The 23,706-nt window shown below is 53.9% G+C and overlaps 1 protein-coding gene across 1 annotated transcript in view; it reads right to left on the reverse strand.

Moving 5' to 3' along the window:
- KDM2A (lysine demethylase 2A) overlaps positions 1-23,491 on the reverse strand; it is a 50,023-nt gene extending 26,532 nt beyond the window's left edge. Inside the window, exons 1-5 of the mRNA XM_069857344.1 lie at positions 23,407-23,491; positions 23,107-23,134; positions 20,710-20,814; positions 2,158-2,296; positions 1,132-1,210 (exon numbers count right to left, since the gene is read on the reverse strand). Coding sequence (XP_069713445.1) covers positions 1,132-1,210; positions 2,158-2,296; positions 20,710-20,814; positions 23,107-23,134; positions 23,407-23,426 — 371 coding nt within the window. The 5' untranslated portion in view covers positions 23,427-23,491. The remainder of the gene's footprint in view (positions 1-1,131; positions 1,211-2,157; positions 2,297-20,709; positions 20,815-23,106; positions 23,135-23,406) is intronic.
- Between the last annotated feature and the right edge of the window lie 215 nt (positions 23,492-23,706).

Below are 23,706 nucleotides of genomic sequence, written 5' to 3' on the forward strand. Positions count from 1 at the left end.
TGCTCTCCCAGGTCACCCAGCAGTTAAGACCGAGCCCAGCACAAGTTCTCAACCAGCCTAGTTCAGTTCATCAGGCAGGGGATGAGGTGCTGCCCGTCCATTCTCAGCCAGCTGAGGGGGTTAAGGGCAGCGCTACCGAGACCAAGCTTGCAAGGGTTATTTTATTTGCCTTTCATAATAATTATCCCCTGATTCAGCAGAAGCACTGCATTAAAACAGTTTTTTTCTTCATTTTGTAAAACAGCTGTAATTTCTGATGGAGTTTTACTTGCTTTAACACTAAATCTTAACTAAAACTTCAATCTTCCACCCCACCGCGTGTTTATAGGAACAGGACCAAGCCTGGTATCAGTGCAGCTTCACGCTCAGAGCTGCGAATCTTAACTGACTCTGTAACAAAAGATGGAATCACGGAATGGGTTGGGTTGGAAGGGACCTCAAAGCCCAGCCAGTTCCACCTCCAGGGACACCTCCCACGGGATCAGGGGCTCCAAGCCCCATCCAACCTGGCCTTGAACCCCTCCAGGGATGGGGCAGCCACAGCTTCTCTGGGCAACCTGCGCCAGGGCCTCCCCACCCTCACAGCAAAACATTTCTCGCCAAGATCTCATCTCCATCTCCCCTCTTTCAGCTTAAAACCGTTCCTCTCGTCCTATCCCTGCGCTCCCTGATGCAGAGTTCCTCCCCCAGCTTTCCTGGGGCCCTTTCTGTACCAACAGCTAACAATGTAGAAGTAACCATGTTTGGGAAATCAGGTTGGAATCCTGGAAAACGCCAGAATTACTACAAATTCCTTGACCCTCTGGCAAGAGATCCCTGTTTTAGTAGGAAACAAACTCGGATGGATGCTGCATCACAGCAGCAGCACCTTCCAGACATTTGGTTGAATTGTGATCACCTCCAGCCAACCCAGCCCTTTCATCTGGAGTCCAAACAGACCATAAGAACAGGACAATTGAAGTGGAAGATACTTCTCTCTGCTCACTGCCCGCTAAGAACAGCGTGGACAGGACACAGTCCCCCCAAAGTGGCAGAGCACGGATCCAGTCATCAGGATTGGACCTCACACAATGTGGAGAGAAGCAAAGAATCAGGCCAGAGCATCCACCACTCTGTGTCCCTGACACTTACTTTATCCCCAAGCCATCAGAGCTCCTGAAGATGAGAGGGTCTCTCAGGCCACCGCGCTGGATGTATTCAACTGTGAAGTCTGGTGTGAAGACAAAAAAAAAAAAAAGGGAAGGCATTAGGGGAGACTCCTTGGAATGACTCTAGACAAAGTGAGGTTAGAAAGGAGCTCTGGAGATCTCCAGCCCAACCTTGCTCCCAGCAAACTTACTTTAGACTCACATCAGGCTGCAAACCTTAACTGACTCTGTATTAAGAGATGGAATCATGGTTTGGGTTGAAAGGGATCCTAAAAGCCATCCAGTTCCAACCCCTCTGGATCAGGGGGCTCCAAGCCCCATCCAACCTGGCCTTCAACACCTCCCAGGACAGTTGAGACCTGAGAACCTCCTCCTATCTCCCTGGCAAGCCCAGCCAGTGAAAAAAACCCGTTCCTCACTATTTCTACAACCCTTTGGAGATCCCAGAACTCCTTTGTGGTGGTTCTGTGAGCAGCATGGTGCGTGCTGCTGACAAACCTCAGACAAGCCCCCCATGGAGGGAGGAGTTTGCTCCACCAGGCTGCACCAGACAAGGGACCAGCACGAATTTCAGTCCTCCATTCCCTAAGAAACTCACAGCCTTGAAGAAAGGCTCCTCCCTCCCAGTAAATCCTCGTGAGGGCCGTGTGATGAAAAGACATCCCACTGAGCCATATGCGAAAGAAAGGGGAGAGATCCCACAGAGTCTTTGAATTAGGGTTCTAGTAGCCATGTGGCTGCAATTACAGGTGCTGACCTAAGCCAACCCTCTCGTTCCTGGCTGCCACGTGTCCCAGCGAGCCTGCAACACTGCAGACTGGCTCCTTGCTTTCCAGATCGAGTGGCTTTCCATGTCATTTCCCACACACGCTCCTTGTTTCCAGTTCCCCTGGTCCTAGAGCTTTGCAGGCTTGTGCAAATCCTCCACCAAGGTGCCTCACGTTGCCTTCAAACAGCTTGGACGCTGTCTAGTTACCCGCAGCAGTAGCACAGGAATCCAAAGACAAACCTTTGCCTTCCATGAAGACCACGAAGGTGGAGTTAAACTTGTTGGTGGACAGCTTTTCCTCGAGGTCAAACGTCCTCTTCCCTTCAATTTCATCATCGGAGATGCCATCGTCCTCGTAACGCCGCCTCATCGTGCCACGCTGAGGAGAGAACAGACCAGGAAGGTCGAAGTTATGGACCAGGAGAAACAACCAGAGCATCATCTCAACTGAGCACAGCTCAGCCAGGGCTTCTGGGCAAGCCCTTGCTCCACAGCAGATCCCTCTGCAGAGCCTTGGCCCGTGGATCCAGCCTGTCCAGATCCCTCTGCAGAGCCTCAACCCGTGGATCCAGCCTGTCCAGATCCCTCTGCAGAGCCTCAGCCCATGGATCCAGCCTGATAGATCCCTCTGCAGAGCCTGGGCCCCTGGATCCAGCCTGATAGATCCCTCTGCAGAGCCTCAACCCATGGATCCCTCTGCAGAGCCTTGGCCCATGGATCCAGCCTACCCAGATCCCTCTGCAGAGCCTCAACCCATGGATCCAGCCTGCCCAGATCCCTCTGCAGAGCCTTGGCCCGTGGACCCAGCCTGATAGATCCCTCTGCAGAGCCCCCCTACCCTCAAGCAGATTGACACTTCTTCCCAGTCAGTCACCTGTTTTTACAGGTGTATCAGTATGTGGAGATAAAGGCAGTTGGGGATTTAAATCCCTGCCAGAACTGATAAAAGGCAGAGTTTTATGCTGCAGACAACTCCCAGGGTCTCATCTTTGGCTTTGCTTGTACACAAGAGTGGATTTGCTCCTTTGTTTGTGTGTGGGGATAGCAGGGGGAAGCAACTCTTTCCGTAGAGGGTCTCGTCAGTACATCTGTACTGGGGTTCCTGTCAGGCACCCTCTCCCAGCATTGCTGGATCTGGAAGAAATTACTCTCCCCAGCTATTAGCCACCCGCGCGTGGGAATGCTCCCTAAGTCCTCTCAGATAAAAGGCAACCTGCTCACAATTAGCCAAGCTGGCTTTCCCCAATTAGGGATGCTCCCATTGTAAAGCAATCGCACCACTGATGGGGCAGAGGGCCATGCAGCAGCTCCGGGCACTTCCAGACCCAAAGCTGGCACCTCCCACTGCCTGGAGCCTTGGAGAGCTAATTCCTTCCTTCTTTTAGGGTATCGTGGAGAGACAAGGGTGCCCTTTGCCAGCTGAGGGCTGGACTCCTCACCTTGTGGCAGCAAGCAGAGATCTCCTCCCTGGAGCCCAGCACCAATTCCAGCTTCATCCAAAGCCACAGCTCCACTCGCTCCCATCTCCTCATCCAGGGCTGGATCTACCCACACGAAGTCCCAGGAGGTACAAACCCACCTCTCCATGATGGTGAAAGCCCTCCAGTGGGTTTATTTTGCCCCCAGCCCTGCCTGCACTCACTCTCCTCCCCATTAATCCCCTGCTCCTCCAGCCCACCCCACTACAAAGCCGGATCAAACCCCCTCAGGCCATTCCCACAGGATTTTAGCCTCACAATTCCAAGAAGGCTGATCAATCCCCAAGCAATTGCCCTGCCATTGAGGCAGAGCTTATCTCTCCCCATCGTTAACACCTCATTACCTTGCCTAACCCTAACCTGAACACAATAGCAGCACAAACACCTCAGCAGCAGGGTAGGAGCCACAGGGCTGGGACATCAGGAATGGGGACATCTCAAACCCAGTGTTTGCAAAGGTCTGAATGCTCTGGATGATTAAACAAGGTGGAAAAGGGGTTGGGATTTGTGTTCCTCTGTCTTAAGGCACCTAAAAGCCAGCAGTACTTTCACAGTTTTTAACAAGACAAAGATAGAAGTGATTTTACTTACATGCTTTTAGGGATAGGCTAGTATAAAGCCAAGGTCCTGTTCCTGGGGGAACTGGAAAGTCACCCTGCCAGGCTGGACTGGGCACACCAAGGCACTGGGAACCAGGGCCACGTATCCCACTGGGACCCCCCAAAACTCAGCTGCTCTGCCTCTAAACCAAGAGCTGCACCAGAGCGTGATTAGAGCTATAGAGGAGTTCCTGGAAGAGGAGTTCCATCAGGATGATCCCACCTTACAAAACACTTTCCCTTAAAAACCCGTGGATAGGTTAACCTCGCGTGGTGCTCCACTTCAAAATGAGGACACAGCGCAGTGGGGAGGGGATCTGACCCTCACGGGACCCACGAGACAGCCTCACGCACAGCTTTTGCTTAAAAACCCCCAATATTTCAGGAAATCTCTGGGTTAACAGGAGAAACCTTGCTGAATTCCCACCAACAGCAGAGCAGGAACAAAGAGCAGCAAGGTGCTCATCTCTGAGCACAGGTTCTTCTCTCCATCAACAATCCACCCAGCTCCTCAATCCGCCTGCTCGTCTCCGACCCCGTGTCCCAACGCTGCTGCCAACTCTCGCGCTCGGTCATTCCAATTTGGCATTTGGCCCACAAGATGCTTTGTGTTGGTTAATCCTGGGCACAGCTCACAGCTCTGAGGACAGATCTCGTCCCCATCCTGCGTGAACGTGCAGCAAATGATCTGCTCGCTCACAAATGTGGAGGATTTATGAAACCCAACAGGTTTCAGAGGATCCCACTCCACCAGCCCCACCTGCCACGGACCTGCATTACGTGGAACAGCGGCAACACAAACTTCGCTTTACTCAAGCAAGATCATGGAATCACTGAGGATGGAAAAGACCTCTAAGCTCATCTGGTCCAACCATGAGCCCAACCCCACCGTGCTTGCTAAACCCTGTCCCAAAGTGCCACATCTACACGCTTTTTGAACCCCTCCGGGGATGGAGGCTCCACCACTGCCCTGGGCAGCCTCTGCCAGGCTTCACCACTCTTTTGGTAAAGGAATTGTTCTCAATGTCCAATTTAAACCTCCCCTAGAAGAACTTGAGGCCACTTCCTCTCATCCTGTCACTTGTTACTTAGAAGAGCCCAGCACCCCCCTCCACCACAACCTCCTTTCCAGGAGCTGCAGAGAGTCATGAGGTCTCCCTTCAGTCTCCTCTTCTCCAGACTAAACAGCCCCAGGTCCCTCAGGCGCTCCCAGAACTCCTGTCCTCCAGCCCCTTGCCCAGCTCCGTTCCCGTCTCTGGATGTTCTCCAGCCCCTCAATGTCCCTCTTGTTGGAAAGGATCCAAGACTGAACCCAGGATTCAAGATTTGCCCTCATCAATACTGAATACAAGGGAAGGGTGAATTCCCTGCTCCTGCTGGCCACCCCATGGCTGATCCAAGCCAGGATGCTGTTGGCTTCTTGGCCATCTGGGCCACTGCTGGCTCATGTTCATCTGCTGTTGACCAGCTCCCAGAGGTCTTTTTCTGCCAGGCTTGGTGGATCCACCCACGGATCTGCACTGTGGGATCAGGAAACCATTCCAACTCTTTTCCCAGTCACAGCGCGGCCTCCGAGCCACATGGAAGGTAACCACACCACAAAGGTGCAAACAGGACAAGAGGAAATGGCCTCAAGCTCCACCAGGGGAGGCTCAGGCTGAACACTAGGAAAAAATTTTTCACAGAAAGGGTGATTGGGCAGTGTCCGAGGCTGCCCAGGGAGGGGGTTGAGTCCCCTTCCCTGGAGGGGTTTAAGGGCTGGGTGGCCGAGGTGCTGAGGAACCTGGTTTAGTGATTGATGGGAATGGTTGGACTTGATGATCCAGTGGGTCTCTTCCAACCTGGTGATTCTACGAGCCGACGGGCAGAAACACCTTAGACTCAAATCCCTTGGCAGTGAGGAACCGGGAACACAGAACGCAGAAGGAAGAGGACTATCCCCTCCAGCTGAGCAAATTCCAAAGTCTAACGCTCTCGCTGTCAACAGCAAAGCATCAACCGCAAAACCTGCTCTGCGCTCCCAGCCAGATCAGCCTCGCTTGTTCCCATGGGCAGGGAAGAGTCTGTCCTCGTAATCTGCGCAGGACGTAGGAGAAAGAGGATCCAGCCTTGGCTGAGGACCCCAAAGCGCTGCCACAATACCAACAGCTCCCGTCAGTTCCACAATGCCTCTCGTGTCCTCGGCCAGGGCCACAGCGCTTTCAGGGCATTGTTGTCTTGGGAGGGTGCGGAAAAACAATATTTCAGTGCATGAAGAGCAGAGGGAGGAGAGGCTTCTGTGCTTTCAAGCGTGCGTTTTGGGAGGGACAGCATCTGCTGGGACCTGGGGCAAAGCTCTGCAGCAGGATTTTTCACTCTTGGGAGTCTGCAGCTTCCTCAGGGCACGGTTCCACAAACCACAGCTCCCGAGATGCCCAAACCACATCTCTGTGCAATGACAGAGGTGGGCAGGGCACAAGCCCAGGGCCTGCAAAGGGATATTCCAAGATCCCTTTCCTCTCTGATGTGCTTTGAGCCTTCCCTGCCATGCAGGGAATTGGTACTTGGTTAAAGAACTGGCTACAAGTGATACCTGCAATCATGCTTTTGTCCACCAGTCCATGCTAGAGCTGGATTTTGGCCAAGCACCCCTGCCCAGCAGATCGCAACAGCCCTCCGAACGCTTTTTTCGGCTTCTTGGTGCAGCCCCATCACAGAATCATGGAATCATTGAGGTTGGAAAAGACCTCTAAGCTCATCCAGTCCAACCAACAGCCCAATCCTACTGTGCTGGCTAAACTCTGTCTCCAAGTGCCACATCTACACAGACGGAGTGATTGAGACTCCACCACTGCCCTGGGCAGCCTCTTCCAGTGCTTCTCCACTCTTTTGGTAAGGAAGTTTTTCCTAATATCCAGTCCAAACCTCCCCTGGCACAACCTGAGGCTGTTCTCTCTCATCCTATCACTTGTTACTTGGGAGAAGAGTCCAGCAACCACCTCACCAAAACCTCCTTTCCAGGAGCTGCAGAGAGCGATGAGGTCTCCTTTCAGCCTCCTCTTCTCCAGATTAAACAACTCCAGGTCCCTCAACTGCTCCCAGGACCCCTGGGCTCATCGATGAAAGCTGTCCCTCACCGTTTCCATTAGTAACGTAGGAAATAGGAAGCACGAATATTAATCCTGGAGACAACTCCAATGCTATCACTTCTATTCTGATCCTTTCATCTCCTGCTCCCAGAGATGTCAGGGAGGTGCCTTGTGCAGCTCCATGGTGCTGCTGCTCTTCAAAACTCTTCCTTGGACACCTTTCTCCATCAGTGAGCGCTGCCTCGATGGAGCGCAGCTACCTCTAACGATGAAGGAGCTGACAGTCGGCTGAGGAGAACCAGCGGACTGCTCTCCTGCGGGGGATTTTTTGAGAGAAGAACTAGCACAAGGTCACGTTTGAAACAAAAACAAGCTGTCCTTTCGCTGAAAGAGCCTCACATATTTGCAGAGTGAAAGCAACACCCACCACAGGGCTTTAGTCACTTCCTGGCCTGTCTGCTGCCATTCCCTCCCTGATGTCCCAACATCTCCATCTTCCAGGCCCCAGAACCTCTTGCTGTGCCACAGCTGCCTCCACTTCAGGAGACCAGAGCACCTTTTGTTTTTCCTCTCCTTTCCTCTCCCTGGCTGCGTTTCTAGGGCAGCTTGCCTGGTTTGAAGCCTCCCACAACCCTCCTTTAGAGGAAAGATGTCAATGTGAAGAACGCAGACACGTTCCACTCCCACTTCTGAACACCCTCCTTCCAAATTCCCCTTGCTGCAGGTATGGTAACTTCTGCTTGGCTCCCAGAACGTGTACGGAGCACCAGAACTTCCCAGTGGACCTCTCTTCTCCACGGAGCGCTTGCCAAACACTCATCCCTTCGTAGGGGAGGCCAAAACACATCCAAAATTCGTAATAAAGCAAATGAATTCAGCTCTACTCAGCTGGTGAATTTACCTTCTCACAACAATCAGCTATGGCTCTTGCGTAGGTAAGTCCAGATCCCCTTCCCAGGCCCACCAGACCCCTTCCCAGCCCCACCAGACTTGGTGATGGGCATTTTATTCTCAAGCAAGTACTGGAGGCAAACAGTTGCGTCCAGAATTCAGCCTCCAAGACACCGCGCTGAGATCCACCAGCAACCGACAGACAACCCAAAGGTCACCAAGATCCGCTATTTCAGCGGGAAAGGGTCCTGTTTCTCTGGGGAGGCACAGGGCAAAGGCAACCCCTGGCAGGAGGACAGAGAAGCATCGAAGCAGCAGAGCAGACCCAGGGCAGAGCAGATGACAACGCCAGAACTTGTGACGCAGGGAAGATGCTCCTTTATGAGTATTTTCAGACCCAGCGTGAAGAACCAAGGCACAAAGCTGATGACACCCAATCACCAGTCTGCCAGGAACTGCTTATCTTAAGCACAGGAGCTTTTCCTTTCTATATCCCTCTCCTCCAAGCCTGCACCTCCCACTGCAGCTCCAATCTCTGGTCCAGACAAGCACATTACTTGTGTCACACTCTGCCAGCAGAGAGGCAGAAGGATGGATGAGCTTCTGTCCTTCTGTTCTGGCTTCTGTCCTCTGGGCCTCCCCGCCTTTCAGTGCTTCAGTTCCTCCTCAGCATCTCTTCTTCCCGAGCGTGGGAAGCAACAACTAAACCAAAACACTCTCCCATCACCGTTGGGGCACATCGTTCTGTTAGTATTTTGGCTCTGCAGAACCATTGGCTTTGCCAGCATCCCAGAGATGATGAATACAGCGGTGCTGGGCTCCCCGCTGCCCCAGCGGGAAGGTCCACAGTAGGATCTGAAGAGAGGCCACGCTCCATCATGAGAGACCTCATTGCTCTTTCCAACTCCCTGAGAGGAGGTTGTGGAGAGGAGGGAGCTGGGCTCTTCTCCCAAGGGACAGGGGACAGGACGAGAGGGAATGGCCTCAAGCTCCACCAGGGGAGGCTCAGGCTGGACAGCAGGAAAAAGTTTTTCACAGAAAGGGTGATTGGGCAGTGTCCGAGGCTGCCCAGGGAGGGGGTTGAGTCCCCTTCCCTGGAGAGGTTTAAGGCACGGGTGGACGAGGTGCTGAGGGACATGGGTTAGTGATTGATAGGAATGGTTGGACTTGATGATCCGATGGGTCTCTTCCAACCTGGTGATTCTGTGATTCCCTCAAGCAGGAGATCCAGGACAAGCTCCCAGTGGCCATACCTGCCTCAGAACAAGCCTGGAGGCCAGCAGAACGCTAGGACATGCTGTCAGATGGCTCATTTTAGCAGCACTGTGTGACTTGTCCAGCAATAATGACTATCACGACAAGACGGCCACACTAAACCAACTCTTTTGCTGCCTGGTTTCACAGGAGGAACCCAAGAACTGGCTTAACCCAGGTTAAATGCCCCTCATAGAATGGTTTGGGTTGAAAAGGACCTTAAAGCCACCCAGTTCCAACCCCCTGCCATGGGCAGGGACACCTCCCACTGGATCAGGTTGCTCCAAGCCCCATCCAACCTGGCCTTGAACACCTCCAGGGATGGTGGTGTCATCATCTCCTGTCTCTCTCAAAACCTAGAGAGCAGAACCGGTGCATCCCAGGTTGGATATTCCTGGACAAAGAGAGACTCAAAGCACCAGACTGAGGAATGAACAGGGATCTATGCAGAACTGGAGCCTGTCCAGGCTTCACAGCTCCAGGAGGGATTCCTATCACGAGCAGGGCTGGCAGAGTTTCAGAACGAGCAGGGAGAACGCTTTGGTTTGCACTTTTGGGTTATGAAATTAGATGCACGCAAGGAATAATTGGGGAACTGGAGCAAGGCTGAAAGAGGCGAGTGGGGAAACAGCACCAAGAGGCCAAGGAGAACTCCAGCAGCTCCCACTAAACCACACGCTGACCAGCCACAGCGGAAAAGCCGAGACAGAGGATCGTGTTAGATCAAATCACAGATGGGCAAGGCTGGCAACAGCCCCAGGAAAGAAACCCTGCTCCTAGGGAAGGATACGGCCCCTCACTCCAGCCACAGGCAGTATATTTCCCACACAGACACTGTCCCAACCAGCTTTTATGGCACTATCAACCCCCAGACTGCTCATTCCCACCAACAAAACCCTAGTACCCAGACAAATCCTGCCTGGATCCTATGACAGCTCGAAGCATCTCGGGAAGGACCAGCAAATCTCCCACCGTGCCACCTTTCAGGACTGAATGCTGATCCTCTGAGACACACACACACAATGTTAAAACCTGTTTCCGAAGTAGACTGAGCAAACCCCTTTAATTACCTCCCACCTTTTCCAAACCAGAAGAAATCCAAGGAAAAAACTTGCTGGTTAGAGCCCTTTCCCTGCTGGGGAGGCCCCGAGACGTGTGCTGCAGGCAGGTAGGTGAACATCAACAGCTCTGCTGCTCCTCTTGCTTTGTAGGGCTGGCAGAGCACTTCTCCGCCCACAACACTGTGGGGTTTCAGAGGACCAGATTGGATTTTTCAGTGGGGAAGAGCACACTCACCAAATTTGCCAGTGTCCCAACCCAACTCTGCAGGAATCCTCAACATGAGAAGGAGATGAACCTGTTGCACTGGGTCGAGAGGAAGCTACAAGGATGATGTGAGGGCTGGAGCACCTCCTATATGTGGACAAGCTGAGAGAGTTTGGGTTGTTGAGCCTGGAGAAGAGAAGGCTCTGAGGAGACCTTATAGCGACCTTCCAGTACCTGAAGAGGCTACAAGAAAGCTGGGGAGTAATTTTTATAAAGGCTTGTAGTGATAGGACAAACAGGAATGGCTTTAAATTGGAGAGGGGCAGATTTAGACGAGACATTAGGAGGAATTTCTTCATTATGAGGGTGGGGAGGCCCTGGCCCAGGTTGCCCAGAGAAGTTGTGGCTGCCCCATCCCTGGAGGTGCTCAAGGCCAGGTTGGATGGGGCTTGGAGCATCCTGATTTAGTGGGAGGTGTCCCTGCCCATGGCAGAGGTGTTGGAATGGGACGATCTTTAAGATCCCTTCCAAACCAAACTATTCTACGATTCTGTTGCCAGTTCTGTCTCATCACACAAACTGAACAGGGCTGGAACTCAGCCATACTTGGACAGCAAAAGTTTTGGGCTCTGCACTGCGATTCCTGCTAAGGTGACACTGTCCTTCAAAGAGAATAACACTGGGCTGCCAGAATCGCAGGCTTTGGGTCCTAGGATGCTTACAAAGAAGGAAAACAAGCCAGGGCCATTGGGAAGAACACGGACAGCATGCGAAGCCATCTACTAGGAAGGCTATTTCCTCCAGGCTCTGTGCTGTTACACCATCACTGCACACGCTCCCTCTCCCTTTGCTCCACAAGAAGTCCAGGACTTGCCCCTTCCTTACTCCAAATGGGACAAAGGGGCTCAGGAGCTCAGCGACGCATGGAAATATTTATGCACAATGAGTTAGAGACACCAGGGCAGTCTCACCCTGAAGAGGCACATGCTGCCAGCCCTCTCCTTTCCCCTTCCAGCGGCCTCAGCTCGATCCCAATGCCTCCTGATGGCTCCTCCAGCGTTCGCTTTGTGTCTCTCCAAGTTCTGCAGCACCTCCTCTCTTCTCTCACCCTGCACTTTCACTTAGGAAGAGTTCAGCGAGGTAAGAGGCAACATTAGAAAGGACCAACGCAAGCCTCGTTGGTTGGGATCTGCTTCTCTAGATAAGAATTCTACCCAGCAACGCCCTGATCCGTCCCCTGGTGCCTTTTATCAAGCACGCTCTTCTCCCAAACTCTGTCACAACCGGTTGCCAGCTCGATTCTGCCTCAGCTCCCAACCTCGAGGGCCAGCGCTAACAAAAACCAAAGACCATCACACCCTAGAGCCTCTGGGTCAAGTTCCTGGCATCTCCACACGGATTCACAGTTCCTGGATGGAGCTCGTGTTATTTAGCACCAACAGAAACACACAAATGTGGACCCACAGAACAGAAGCCTTATCAAACAGATCCATCTCCTTTCATCATAGATTCACAAGCTACACTTTCTCACCAGGTTTATCGGAACCATCTCAAGCACCAGCAAGCAACTGCACATCTTCTTCACCTGGTTCTTAGGAGCTGGGAAAAAGAGGTAAATGGGGAGGATCAGCAAACATAAAACTTCCAAATTCATCTCGTCCCTTCTGGTCTCTCCGGATTAAGCTCTAGGCTGTAGGAGCAGAGCTCTTCCAGCATTGGTGACCCACGCTCACTCCTGTTGTGCCATCCTGGAGTCTGTGATTTCCCCATCCCACAAAGAAGGACGACGATAGAAAAATCCACACATTCTCCAAGTGAAAATTAGCCAGTGTGGATCAACCCAAGCTACCTCTACTGGGGGACACGTGGCACAGAGCGTTTCCCAGCTACTTAGGACACAACATGGAGGTGGCAGAGCATTTGATCCTGGAGCTGCTGCTTGGCAGCGCTGGCAGGTAGCAAAGGAAGAGCAGGAACATGCTCTCACTGCTCCTCAGCCCTCTAAAATCCAAAAAGTCAATACTGTCCTGATCTGCAGGGACCTAAAGACAGGCAGCACAGGGAGCTCAGACCCTCCAGGAAGAGAATCGCACCTAGACCAGCACAAGCACTTGTACAGCAAAGGGTTCAGCCTGCAGCTCAACGAGGTTGAGACCATCCAAGACAGAAGATGCTGTGAAGCTGGTTTCAGCTGTTACCAACCGGCTTTTTGATGATGTGCTTGTCCAAGTGCAGTTAGAGACCCAGCTGAAACCAAAGCTTTTCAAATGAGGGATATGCCTTCCCACCACTCCCCGTTTCCTCCCAGCAGCGAGGACGTTGCACAGGTCTGTGCTGTCTGACCCTCACAGCAAGGACATCAAAAACTAAGGGAGCTGTCAGGTTCTCCAAGCTGACTGGAGACAACACTTCCAGTTCCGAGATGCACGCTCCACGCTCTTCTCGCCTCCTAGAGCTTTTGACAGCTTATTATCTTTGATATCTAATTACAGGCACTGTCATCCTACTGTGGGGTTTGCTCTTCTACTTTGCTCATTTGCTTTTCCCAGGGGAAGCAAACAAGATCGTTTTTTGCTCTCTTTCCTCCCTTTCCACCAGGACCAAGACAGGGCAGGACATCCAGGAAGGAAGGTCTGTTCAGCTATGATGATTCTTGTCCTCTGAGCACACCAGGATGTGCCTCACCGCAGCAGCCAGCTCCTGCCACAGGATCATCCTGCAGATTCGCTGCAGGACAACGCAGCGATTGTGTCGCATGCCACGTTCTTCCTCACCTTCTACCTCTTCTACTTGCTTTTAACCTCTTTGATCCAAATAAAAGCAGGTCAGGAATCGTGTAAGAAAGCCTGTGAACTAATAAAATTACTCTGGGAGCAAACGGAGCTTTCCAGAGCTCAGGCTACCCCACTCGCCCATCGTTTCCTCTTCTGGAATTCTTGGGAGCACCAGACTTCTTACCTTGAAGACAAGAAACTGCTTTCCCTCATACATTTTTAGGGGACAGCGTCAGTGCACCACCTTGTTTCTCCACCTTCCAAGCCCACCACTGCTTCCCCCACAGCACGATTTCTCCCCACATCCCAGCCTGTCACCTGCAGATCTCTGTCTGGCTCGCCCTGACGCAATGAAAAAGTGCTGGGGCCACGGGGACTGCTCTCCGACCTCGTTAGCATCGCCTCCAGCTGGGATAACCTCGTGAAAACCTATTAACAGGAGACATAGGTGCACCCTGCAAACTCACACACGCTCCAGCGCTGCGTGATTGCTCACTGTGAGCACTGCAGCTTCCAGGACACGCTCACAGCGCAGCCAGGCTTGGGACAGCAAGAAACCAGCAGTATTTACCTCCTGCATTCCTCTCTGCTATCACAGAGCATCATGGAGTTGGATTCAGGGATGGATTCTCCAAGGAACCAGCAGGCTCTTGCACCTTTCAGGATCCAAATGCTCCCAGGGATCTCTAAAGCTGTCCGAGAACAGCCTTCGGTTGTTCCTAGCATCCACCAGAGCTGCCCAGATCAAATCCGAACAGGCTGTAAATTATTTAGAGCTCAATTATTACACCTGGGTCATCTGGAATGATTCATTTGTAGCGTCTCCAGTTTGAGGCTGAGGCATGGGGGAAAGATTAATTACCCTACTCGCACAGGTCCTGTCTGGATGAGGAAACTGGGATGTGTCCAGCAGACCAGCAACATTTGGCTAGACAGACAGGGCACCGAGCAAACTCCCAGCCCTTTCAGGAAGCATCACTGGACAAGGCAAGGGATTGTCACGCCAGATTTCAGGGGAGGACAGTGCACAGCCACGCAGATTCTCATGCCGCACTTCAATCCCTGCATGAACTACGCTGGTAAACGCACTCCAGCACAGACATACGAGCCCCAAGTCAAAGGGACGTGGATTCCTTCTATTCATCTGCTGCTTCACTTCAGGGCTTTCCCAGCAGGACCGGTCCCTGTCAAGCACACCAAGATCTGAAGATACAAATGCCAGTGACCGCAAGGGAATCATCAGCCGGTGGCGAGAGGCATCACAAGGAGAACAACCCAGAAATCAGGTTGAACCTGATGGGATGGCATTAGTCATCGCATCCCACTTCTGGGACAGCGCGAGCCACTCGAGACGGAGCAAAGGCAGCTGCCTGACCAACACCGGGAGGCCAGGCAGCTCTATCCTCCTCTTTACTGTCTTAAAAGACATGAGCAGTGCCCTGCTGGCCCAAAGCCTGCTCCCTCTCTCACCGTTGAGGCTATTTATCCCCTCAGTGGTGTGAGAAAAAGCAATGGAACTTTGTGATGGGTCTGTCAAGCGGATGCCAGCACGCATGGACCTTCCTGGGTTGTGTCCCGCACTTGATGTCACCCCATCCTGCAGAAAAGTTTTAATACCACTCTGAAACTACAAGGTTAGATGCACTGTGACTCCGGGCACCCATCAGAGGCAGCCTTGCCATCCCTCCAGCACCGACAGGGCCCATCTGAGCGTGCTGGTGTCGCCCCACACCACGGCAGCAAGAAAAACCTTCTCCTTCATGCTCCTTGAGCTTCATCTCTTTGCTGATGACTCCACATCCCTCCAGGGGCCAGTGCGGACACCAACGTGTACAGACAGGTTTATTAACTGCTGTTTATAGGAGAGGCCTCAGGTTTTTGGCTGGTAGGGACAGGCCTCCTCAAATTTCACGTAACGATTTGACCTGAGGGCAGGGCAGCGCTAAGGCAGGACACGAACTCCCCCAAACCACAGCATTTCACCCTCCAGCTTCCCTCTCATCTCCCACAGCCTGGAGCACCCCCAGCACTTCACAGCAGGTCGGTCTCCTCCTCCACAGGACCATTTTCCTTCATGGGTGTCACAACAGGCTCCAAAAACTAAAGCAAGGGTGTCACAGCACCCAGCCAGGGTGGTCACTGGGGTCCAGGCACGGCGATTCCTTCAGCAGGAGCTGTGCCCCAGCCCCAGAGAGCACCCACAGCCCCAAGGGAGGGTGCAGCTCCACCACAGGTTCTCTCCAGCGGTAGAGCCAGTTTCAGAGGTTCCTACCCCACCCCGTCTCCCCATCTCAGGCTGCCACCTCTCCAGTCTCCCCAGGTTTGGTGGTGGGGCAGCCTGGCACAGACAAGGTGGATTAAAACCTTCTCCAAACTTCCATCTAGGCCATGATTCACAATCCCCCGAGGCAGCGCTCAGCTCGGGGGCATCAGCTTGCAAGACACTAAGAGAGGGAGGGAGAGAACCTCTTAAACCAGCTCTTCCACACCAGCAACCCTAACTTGGAACCACACCCTGATAACACAGATTGCTGACTTGACAGCAGCAGGGAGACCACAGGCAGGATTTGTCCTTAGGATAAGGGCACGTCCTGCCACGCTCTCCCTCTCCGTTCCAAAGGGATCCAAGGCTGCTGTCCTTCACTTCTCACCCTGCCTGCTGTCACTGAAAGCGTACAGCATCCCTTCGGTGATGTGCTAAGTCTAATTACTAATTCATGGAATCTTGTTAGTCTTGGTTCACAAGAAAAGCCTGGCAAAACTAGCCCTGGAGCAGAGATGGTGAGATTCCCTCACGCTTCCAGCACCCAGGAATTCTCAATGGCTCCCCTGCAGAAGGACAGGCAGACACCAGCCCCGTGTCCTGCTGGGCAGCTCCACTGATCCAGGAGATGTGGATGAATAAAGTAGCTTTGTGAGGTGAACACCAAAGCTGGAGGGAAACCCCTCGGCAGGAAAGCACCATGGATGTACTCGGAGGCAGCTCACCATACCTGAAGCACATCAAGAACACCTTCAGAGAGTGGTGGCTCAAACAGTCCCTCCAGCAGCAGCTCCCAGAGAAGTATTGGCCTGTTTGCTCAACGGCTCCACCAGGAGGTTCCTTCCCTACCACCCCTCCCTGTGCTCGGTGACCTAACACAGATCTAACCTTTTGAAAAAATGAAGTTAGAACCATTCAGCTGTTTCTCCTCAGTCCCACATCACCTCACGGAGATCCTAGCGAGTGCTGAGGTGGTGCAAGGCAGACAACACGCTCGGAGAGGTCACTGCTAGAGAGGTTGAACCAAGGAGTAACCAACATTGCAGCACCTGACCAGCTGAACGTCTTCTCCAGAGCTGCTCAAGTTGCTGCTCCTGCCTTTAAGAAGTCCAGGCTCTTGCTCCGAGTGCCAGCGCGCCCTCAGCATCTTCGTGGGGAGCTGAACAGTTTGGTGCGGCACAGAGCGGGTATGACCACCCAGGGACAGGCAGTGGAAGAATTCCAAGGTTTAGAGAGGGACCGTGGCATTGTTCATGCCAGAGCTGGACTGTCACTCGGGGCACAGGACACAATAGAGCATTTCAGCTCCTCGATGAAGGGCCTGCAAAACATCCATCTACAGCCTATAAAACCAACACCTCGAACCAAACCCTGAAGTCCTGTCTTGCGCCAGAGCTGAGGAGCAGAAACAGAGATGCGGGCTTAGTAGATCATAGAATCATAGAATAACCAGGTTGGAAGAGACCCCTTAAACCCCTCCAGGGAAGGGGACTCAACCCCCTCCCTGGGCAGCCTCGGACACTGCCCAATCACCCTTTCTGTGAAATATTTTTTCCTAATGTTCAGCCTAAACCTCCCCTGGTGGAGCTTGAGGCCATTCCCTCTCGGCCTGTCCCCTGTCCCTTGGGAGAAGAGCCCAGCTCCCTCCTCTCCACAACCTCCTCTCAGGGAGTTGCAGAGAGCAAGGAGGTCTCCCCTCAGCCTCCTCTTCTCCAGCCTAAACCCCCCCAGCTCTCTCAGCCGCTCCTCTTCTTCTCCAGCCCCTTCCCCAGCTCCGTTCTCTTCTCTGCACTCGCTCCAGAGCCTCAACATCCTTCTTGTGGGGAGGGATAACTAGTCCGTTGAGCCTGACAAATCTCATCCTCCACTCCTCACAGTGCGGGGAGGCCCAGCTGAATCTCTGGGTGAGGAACACAGGTATCCTTCACCCTGCTGTTGTCCGCACTCTCCCTTCTCATGCAGAATTTATGCTTTCCCCTACCTGTGCCCTCCCAGAGCTTGCCGGGACACAGCTTCTTCCACAGACGCAAGACACCCTTCCAACAACACCCCTGAATCCAGACCAACTCACCTAGGCCTTCAAAACCTTGGACATCAAGGATGCAGAGCTTGAACTGAGAAGCAAGCACAGTCAGAGCAACACAACCCACATAACATAAGCATTGTTATACTACACAGGGAAGCGTGAACCGGCAAAGAAATCTTATAGGAGTGTGTCTACATCCGAAGCAGAGGTGAATTTCTCCTCCAAACCACAGATCTTTCACCAATACAGACAAATCTGTTCAGAAAATACACATAGACTGGATTTTTCTTGAACCAGAGGAAGGTAACAGTGTTGCTCACTAAATAAAATCATGCAAAACACTCAAAAGTTTCCTCTACATCCTGATGGAAACCAGCTGTGCCAAAAGTTGGTGCAGTTCACAGAACAGGTTGGGTTGGAAGGGACCTTAAAGGTCATCCAGTTCCAACCCCCTGCCACGGGCAGGGACACCTCCCACTGGATCAGGCTGCCCAAGCCCCATCCAACCCGGCTCTGAACACCTCCAGGGATGGGGCAGCCACAACTTCTCTGGGCAACCTGTTCCATGGCCTCAACACCCTCATTGTGAAGAAACTCCTTCGTATGTCCAGCCTAAATCTGCCCCTCTCCAGTTTATACCCGTTCCCCCTCATCCTATCACTCCGAGCCTTTGTAAAAAGTCCCTCTCCAGCTTTCCTGGAGCCCCTTCAGGTACTGGAAGCTGCTCTAAGGTCTCCTCGGAGCCCTGTCATCTCCAAGCTGAACAACCCAAACTCTCTCAGCCTGTCATTCCTGTTCCAGTTACCCTGGCACGCGACTGCCACCTTCTCCTGCATCGTGGGGCACTGGTACCATCAAACCATGCTACATGCAATTAATTGAGCCCTTTCCCCACTATAAACTATTCCAACCAGGGCTGTTTGGCTGGTAGGGCTACTATCACACCTGGGATTATTATTTTCTTTAAATACATTTATTCTTTTGCTATCACAGCCTCATGGATCCCCAAAACACAGCTCACAGCAGCAGAAACATGCTGTGCTACCAATTACCCATTTCCCTACTTATAACTTTTAACGCAGGCACATTAAACCCAACTCCCAAGACCAAGGTGTATGGAGGAGCAGGATATTCAAATAAGTTGTACTCAGTGCTTCTGGCTTCCTGGATAATTCACCCATGATACCTCATTCTAGAAGGGCCAGAAACACCAGCTCAGACAGCAGCTCCACACAGTTCTAAGCGTGCAACTCAAGAAAACAAGCGTCCTTCAACACGGGAGATTCCCTGCCCCAACGCATTAATTGAGGCATTAATTGAGCCTCACTTACCACACGCCTCCTCTCGGCTGCAGGCCAGCAGAGACAACGTGCCCACAGCAGCCCAGGTGAGCCTCACCTTTCACTTGCCACCCGTGTGCCTTCCCAAGCCCCTTAAGCACGTAGCTCAGCACTGTGGAGCCACCGATCCAGCTCAGCGCTTTCTGCTGGAATCCAGGCCACCCACATCAGGACAACAGCTCTTCCTGACAACTTTTATTTAGTATTTTTGAACTGCTAAGTTCCTGCTTTGTCTTTGTCCAACCATTCTGGGTTACTGCAGCACATCAAAGTGTAGCCAAGATCATAGTTTAGCTAAAACCCGAAGCTGGCGTTGCCTTCACGAGAATCTTTCCTGACTGCTGGTTAAATAATGGTCACTCCCCAGTCAAACCAGCACCTTGAGCCGCATGGTTGTGGAAACAAGGGTGTCAGGAGGAGGTAGGACTCCTGCTTTTTAGCAGCATCGCCGAAGGAACACAACCACCAAAGCGTTTGGGATACAGGAGCCACCCTGAAGAGCCCACAGATGAGTTACAGTTTGGGTTGAGGTCGGGTTTTTCTTGTTAGCACCCTCTTGAAAAAGAGAAAAAGATTGAAAACCACGTCAAATCAGAGTGAATTCAGGTTCCTGAAGCAGGCACACCTAGTGCAGCATCCTCCTTTTCAGCACTGGAGTAATGGTTCCTACCCTCCCTAAAGGATTCCTGTCACCAGGCCACCTGCAAAGCACATGCTGGCTACAGCTCCCAAGTGCCTGTTCTCTGGCTTCAGCTCCCCAGTGCTTCTTCTCTGCCTTCAGCTCCCTGAAGAGCAACGAGAATCGTTCGCTGTTGAGGGCAAAGCTTAACGCCAAGCTCCACACTGCCTCGCGACGAATGATTTCAGAGCATTAAAGGATAAGGATTTACCTTTCTAGAGAGCACCTTGAAAGTGAGGCTGCACGCGAGGCTGTGACTCGGAGTGGAACTCCATCACAGCTTCAGTTATCACACAGCTGACACTCACCCTTCGCAGGGGTTTTAGGACTCCTCAAACCAACGTGAAACCAACTTCAGGAGACACAGCAGCTTCCCTCCTTCCTTGGGATCTCTGGGAATATCATCACAAACTCGCAGAGCAGCTGCTCCCAAACCGTTCACAGTCGTGGCGTCACACAGGCCCGACTGGCGGCACAAACATCAGGGAGGCCAGAGCTCCCGACAGGTCCTAACCAGGACCCGAGTGTTGGAACAGCTCCCTCCGAAAGAAAACACCAGGAGAAGCCATGTGCATTTGAGCTTGAAGCCAAAGCTGGTTTTCTCAGATTTCACAGCACGCCCAAATCAAGTCCAGGCCAACATAATGGTAACACACAGCGTTTCAGCTTCTCTGCTTGTTACAAACACATGGAGGAAACCTGTTTGCCAGAAATTAAGCCGACACTCGCTTCATATCTCTATCCAGCAGCTTCGCACAGCGTCTTACCCAGCCTCAGCCTCCGATCCTCTCCTCTCCTGGAGCTCAGGAGCCAAGTGCCCCTCATTAGGGCAAACTCTGTGGCACAAACAGGAACCACAGAGCCACCCAACCCACCACCAGCTGAGACAAAACTTCTGGACAGGCTACAAGGATCCACCACAACACTTCTGGGTCATTGAAACCTGCCACAGCCATTCACTACAACACTCCTGGGTCGTTTAAAGCCCTTGCAGGGATCCACCACAACACTTTTGGGTTGTTTAAACCTCTTGCAGGGATCCATCATGACACTTTTTTGGGGTTGTTTAAACCTGTTGCCAGTAAAAGACTTTTCTTTTCTCCAGTTACAACAGAGCCAGGAACAAAATCTTGTTGTTTAGGGCCAATACTGACCAGTCTTTGGCTGTAACGGATCCTTTCTTCCTCAGGCTCCATCTCCGATTCTTCTGAAGAGAGCGAGAAGGACACTCCAGGACTGCTGTCTTCCTCCTCTTCATCCTTTGAAGGCAGAGGGAAAGAGTGAGGCAGGGCACGCAGACACGAGGCACCTACATCCTTGATTTCTTTGCTCATTTTGAGGCCGATTCTGTCCGACTGTACAGCATTAACTGAACACGGTGGAAGAGCCCACCTCAACTTTTACCACTCCCCTTCTAACTTTAGGCATGACCTAGGGTAAATGACTCTACCAGCTGTTCTGTAACATGACATGAGCTTCAGGTCTCCCATCGGGAAGAGACCTCTGCTCTGCACTAAAACCAGCACAGGGAGCAGCTCAGCTTGCCCACATCGGGATATGGAACAGACAAGCTGCTGTCAAACACTTGATGGCAGTTAGAGAGCAGCCTGGGTCCCCCAAAGTACAAGAAAACATGTTAGAGAACCAACTTCTGCGAACAACGCGACCACCATCCTCTGGATACCCTGAGCGGTGTCACTCGGGAGGGCTACACAGTACAGAACATCACCTGCGAGGAGGGCACTAACTCTTATCTTAGAAGACCCACACGCTCGGATCTCCAAATCTGCCACCTTGTGACACCACACAATAACATGGGAAAACCTCCCAAGGCATCAGATAGCACCTAAACTTTTGGTTTCTTTAAAGGAATCAAATGAAACCAAAGCCCGGCTACGTTGCAGCTTTTAATCCCCATGTCTATGCCCAGACCTTCAGGGAAGGGATCCGCCACCCCAGGTAGCGTTACGGAACCGCTACCATAGTGCGGAGAGAACTTGTTTTGTCCTGCTCTTCCCTGCCCCTCTGAGCAAGGATTTACCAGCAGAATGGTTCACATCCCACTGGTGTCTCCTCATCCGTGTCTCCCACCCCCTGCTAGGATCTCCCCTTCCCTATCATCATCTCCCCATCCCCCTGCCAGCATCTTCCCAACGCCAACCCCATCCCTGCCAGTGTCTCCCCGTCCCCATCGGCACCTCCATTCCTCCACACCTCCTCATCCCTATCCCCGCTGGTGTCTCCCTATCAGCATCTCCCCATCCCACTGGTGTCTCCTCATCCTAGTCCCCATCCCCATAGGCATCTCCCCACCCCAGTCTCCATCGGCATCTCTCCAACCCTGTCACCATCTCCGTGCCTGCTGGCATCTCCTCATCCCAGATGGTGTCTTTTTATCCCTGTTCCCATTCCCAAAAGCATCTCCCATCCCAGTCCCCATTCCCAATAGCATCTCCCCATCCCAGTCCCTGTCCCAGCTGATGTTTCCCCATCCCAGTTCCCATTCCCAATGGTGACTCCCCATCCCAGTCCCCACTGGCGTCTCCCATTCCATGTTCCCGCTGGCACCTCCCCGTCCCTATCCCCGTTCCTGATGGTGTCTTTCCACCCCCTCCCCATCCCTATCCCTGCTGGCATCTCCCCATTCCCATTTCTGTCTTCACCGGTGCCTCCCCAGCCCTGTCCCTGACCCCGCCGATATCTCCATCCCCACCAGCCTCTCCCCCATCCTCACTGCCCGGTGCCTCAGGATGATGCTCCCCAGCTCTCCCAGTTTTTCTACACTTCCCAAACTCGGTTTATCCACCCCTGGAGCGGGACGCAGCTCTCCTGCTCGTATAGCCCGCGCAGGGCAGACCCCCCAGCCCCAACCCCAGCCCCGGGGGGAGCCCCCAGCCCTGTGGGGAGCCCCGGGGGGAGCCCCCAGCCCCAACCCCAGCTCTGGGGGGAGACCCCAGCCCTGTGGGGAGCCCCGGGGGGAGACCCCAGCCCCAACCCCAGCCCCGGGGGGAGCCCCCAGCCCCAACCCCAGCCCCGGGGGGAGCCCCCAGCCCCAACCCCAGCTCCGGGGGGAGACCCCAGCCCCAACCCCAGCCCCGGGGGGAGACCCCAGCCCCAACCCCAGCTCTGGGGGGAGACCCCAGCTACGAGGGGGAACCCTCAGCCCCAGCTCCAGCCCCGGGGGAAGCCCCCAACGCCGGGGGGAACCCTCAGCCCCAGCTCCAGCCCCGTGGGGAGCCCCCAGCCCCGGAGGGACCCCTGGAGGGAGCCCCCCAGCCCCAGCCCGGTCCTTTCCTCTCCCGGGGCAGGGGGGAGGCAGCCCAGCTTGGACAGAACAAAGCGAGCCGGGGCCGTCAGCGCCGGGGGAGCTGTCAGTGAGGACCCCGCTGCCCCAGAGCTGCCCCCACCCCGCATCCCGACGCCCCCGAGGTGAGGGGGGAGCCGCTTGGCCTCCTCTGGGGACTCGAGGAAACTCCAGGCGGTGGCAAACAGCACCCCCCCTCCTCACCCCCACCCCACCCCCCCCCGGCACCCCCGCACCCCGCTCTCACCAGGTCTCTCCGGCGCCTTTGTCCTCTTCTACCGCCGAGACGGGGAGAAACGGGCGAGGACGAGGAGAAGGAGCGGGGAAAAACAACACCCCGGAGTCAAGCCACCATCGCTCCCCCCCGCGCTGCCTCAGTTTCCCCCACACCCCCACCGCCCTCTCCCCCAGAGCCCCGCGGGCGCTGACAGCGACACGGGCCCCGGCGCCGCTCCTTCCTCCCCGTTAACAGCGCGTAACCCCCGCTCCGTCCCCATCCCCGTCCCTCCCCGCCGGCCTCGGCCGGGACGCGAGCCCCACTGCTCACACAGGAGCCGCCGCCGCCATTTTGAACCCGTCAGCCTCTCACATACACACTGACCCGGCCGCGGCGCCGCGCATGCGCAGCCCGCACCGAGACACCCCCCCCCCTCCCCTCCATACCCCCCTCCTCATCCTCCCCCTCAGCCCCGCCCCGCCCGCCCCGCCGCAACGCGCATGCGCCGCGCGGACCCGCCTCCTCGCGAGCGCGCGCGCGCGCAGAGCGAAGAGACACGCCCCCTCGTTACCACGCCCACTCCCTAAAAGCCACGCCCCCCTACAGGCCACGCCCACACAGCCCGCTGTC

The sequence above is a fragment of the Phaenicophaeus curvirostris genome, chromosome 5, assembly GCF_032191515.1.
Source record: "Phaenicophaeus curvirostris isolate KB17595 chromosome 5, BPBGC_Pcur_1.0, whole genome shotgun sequence".
NCBI lineage: Eukaryota > Metazoa > Chordata > Aves > Cuculiformes > Cuculidae > Phaenicophaeus > Phaenicophaeus curvirostris.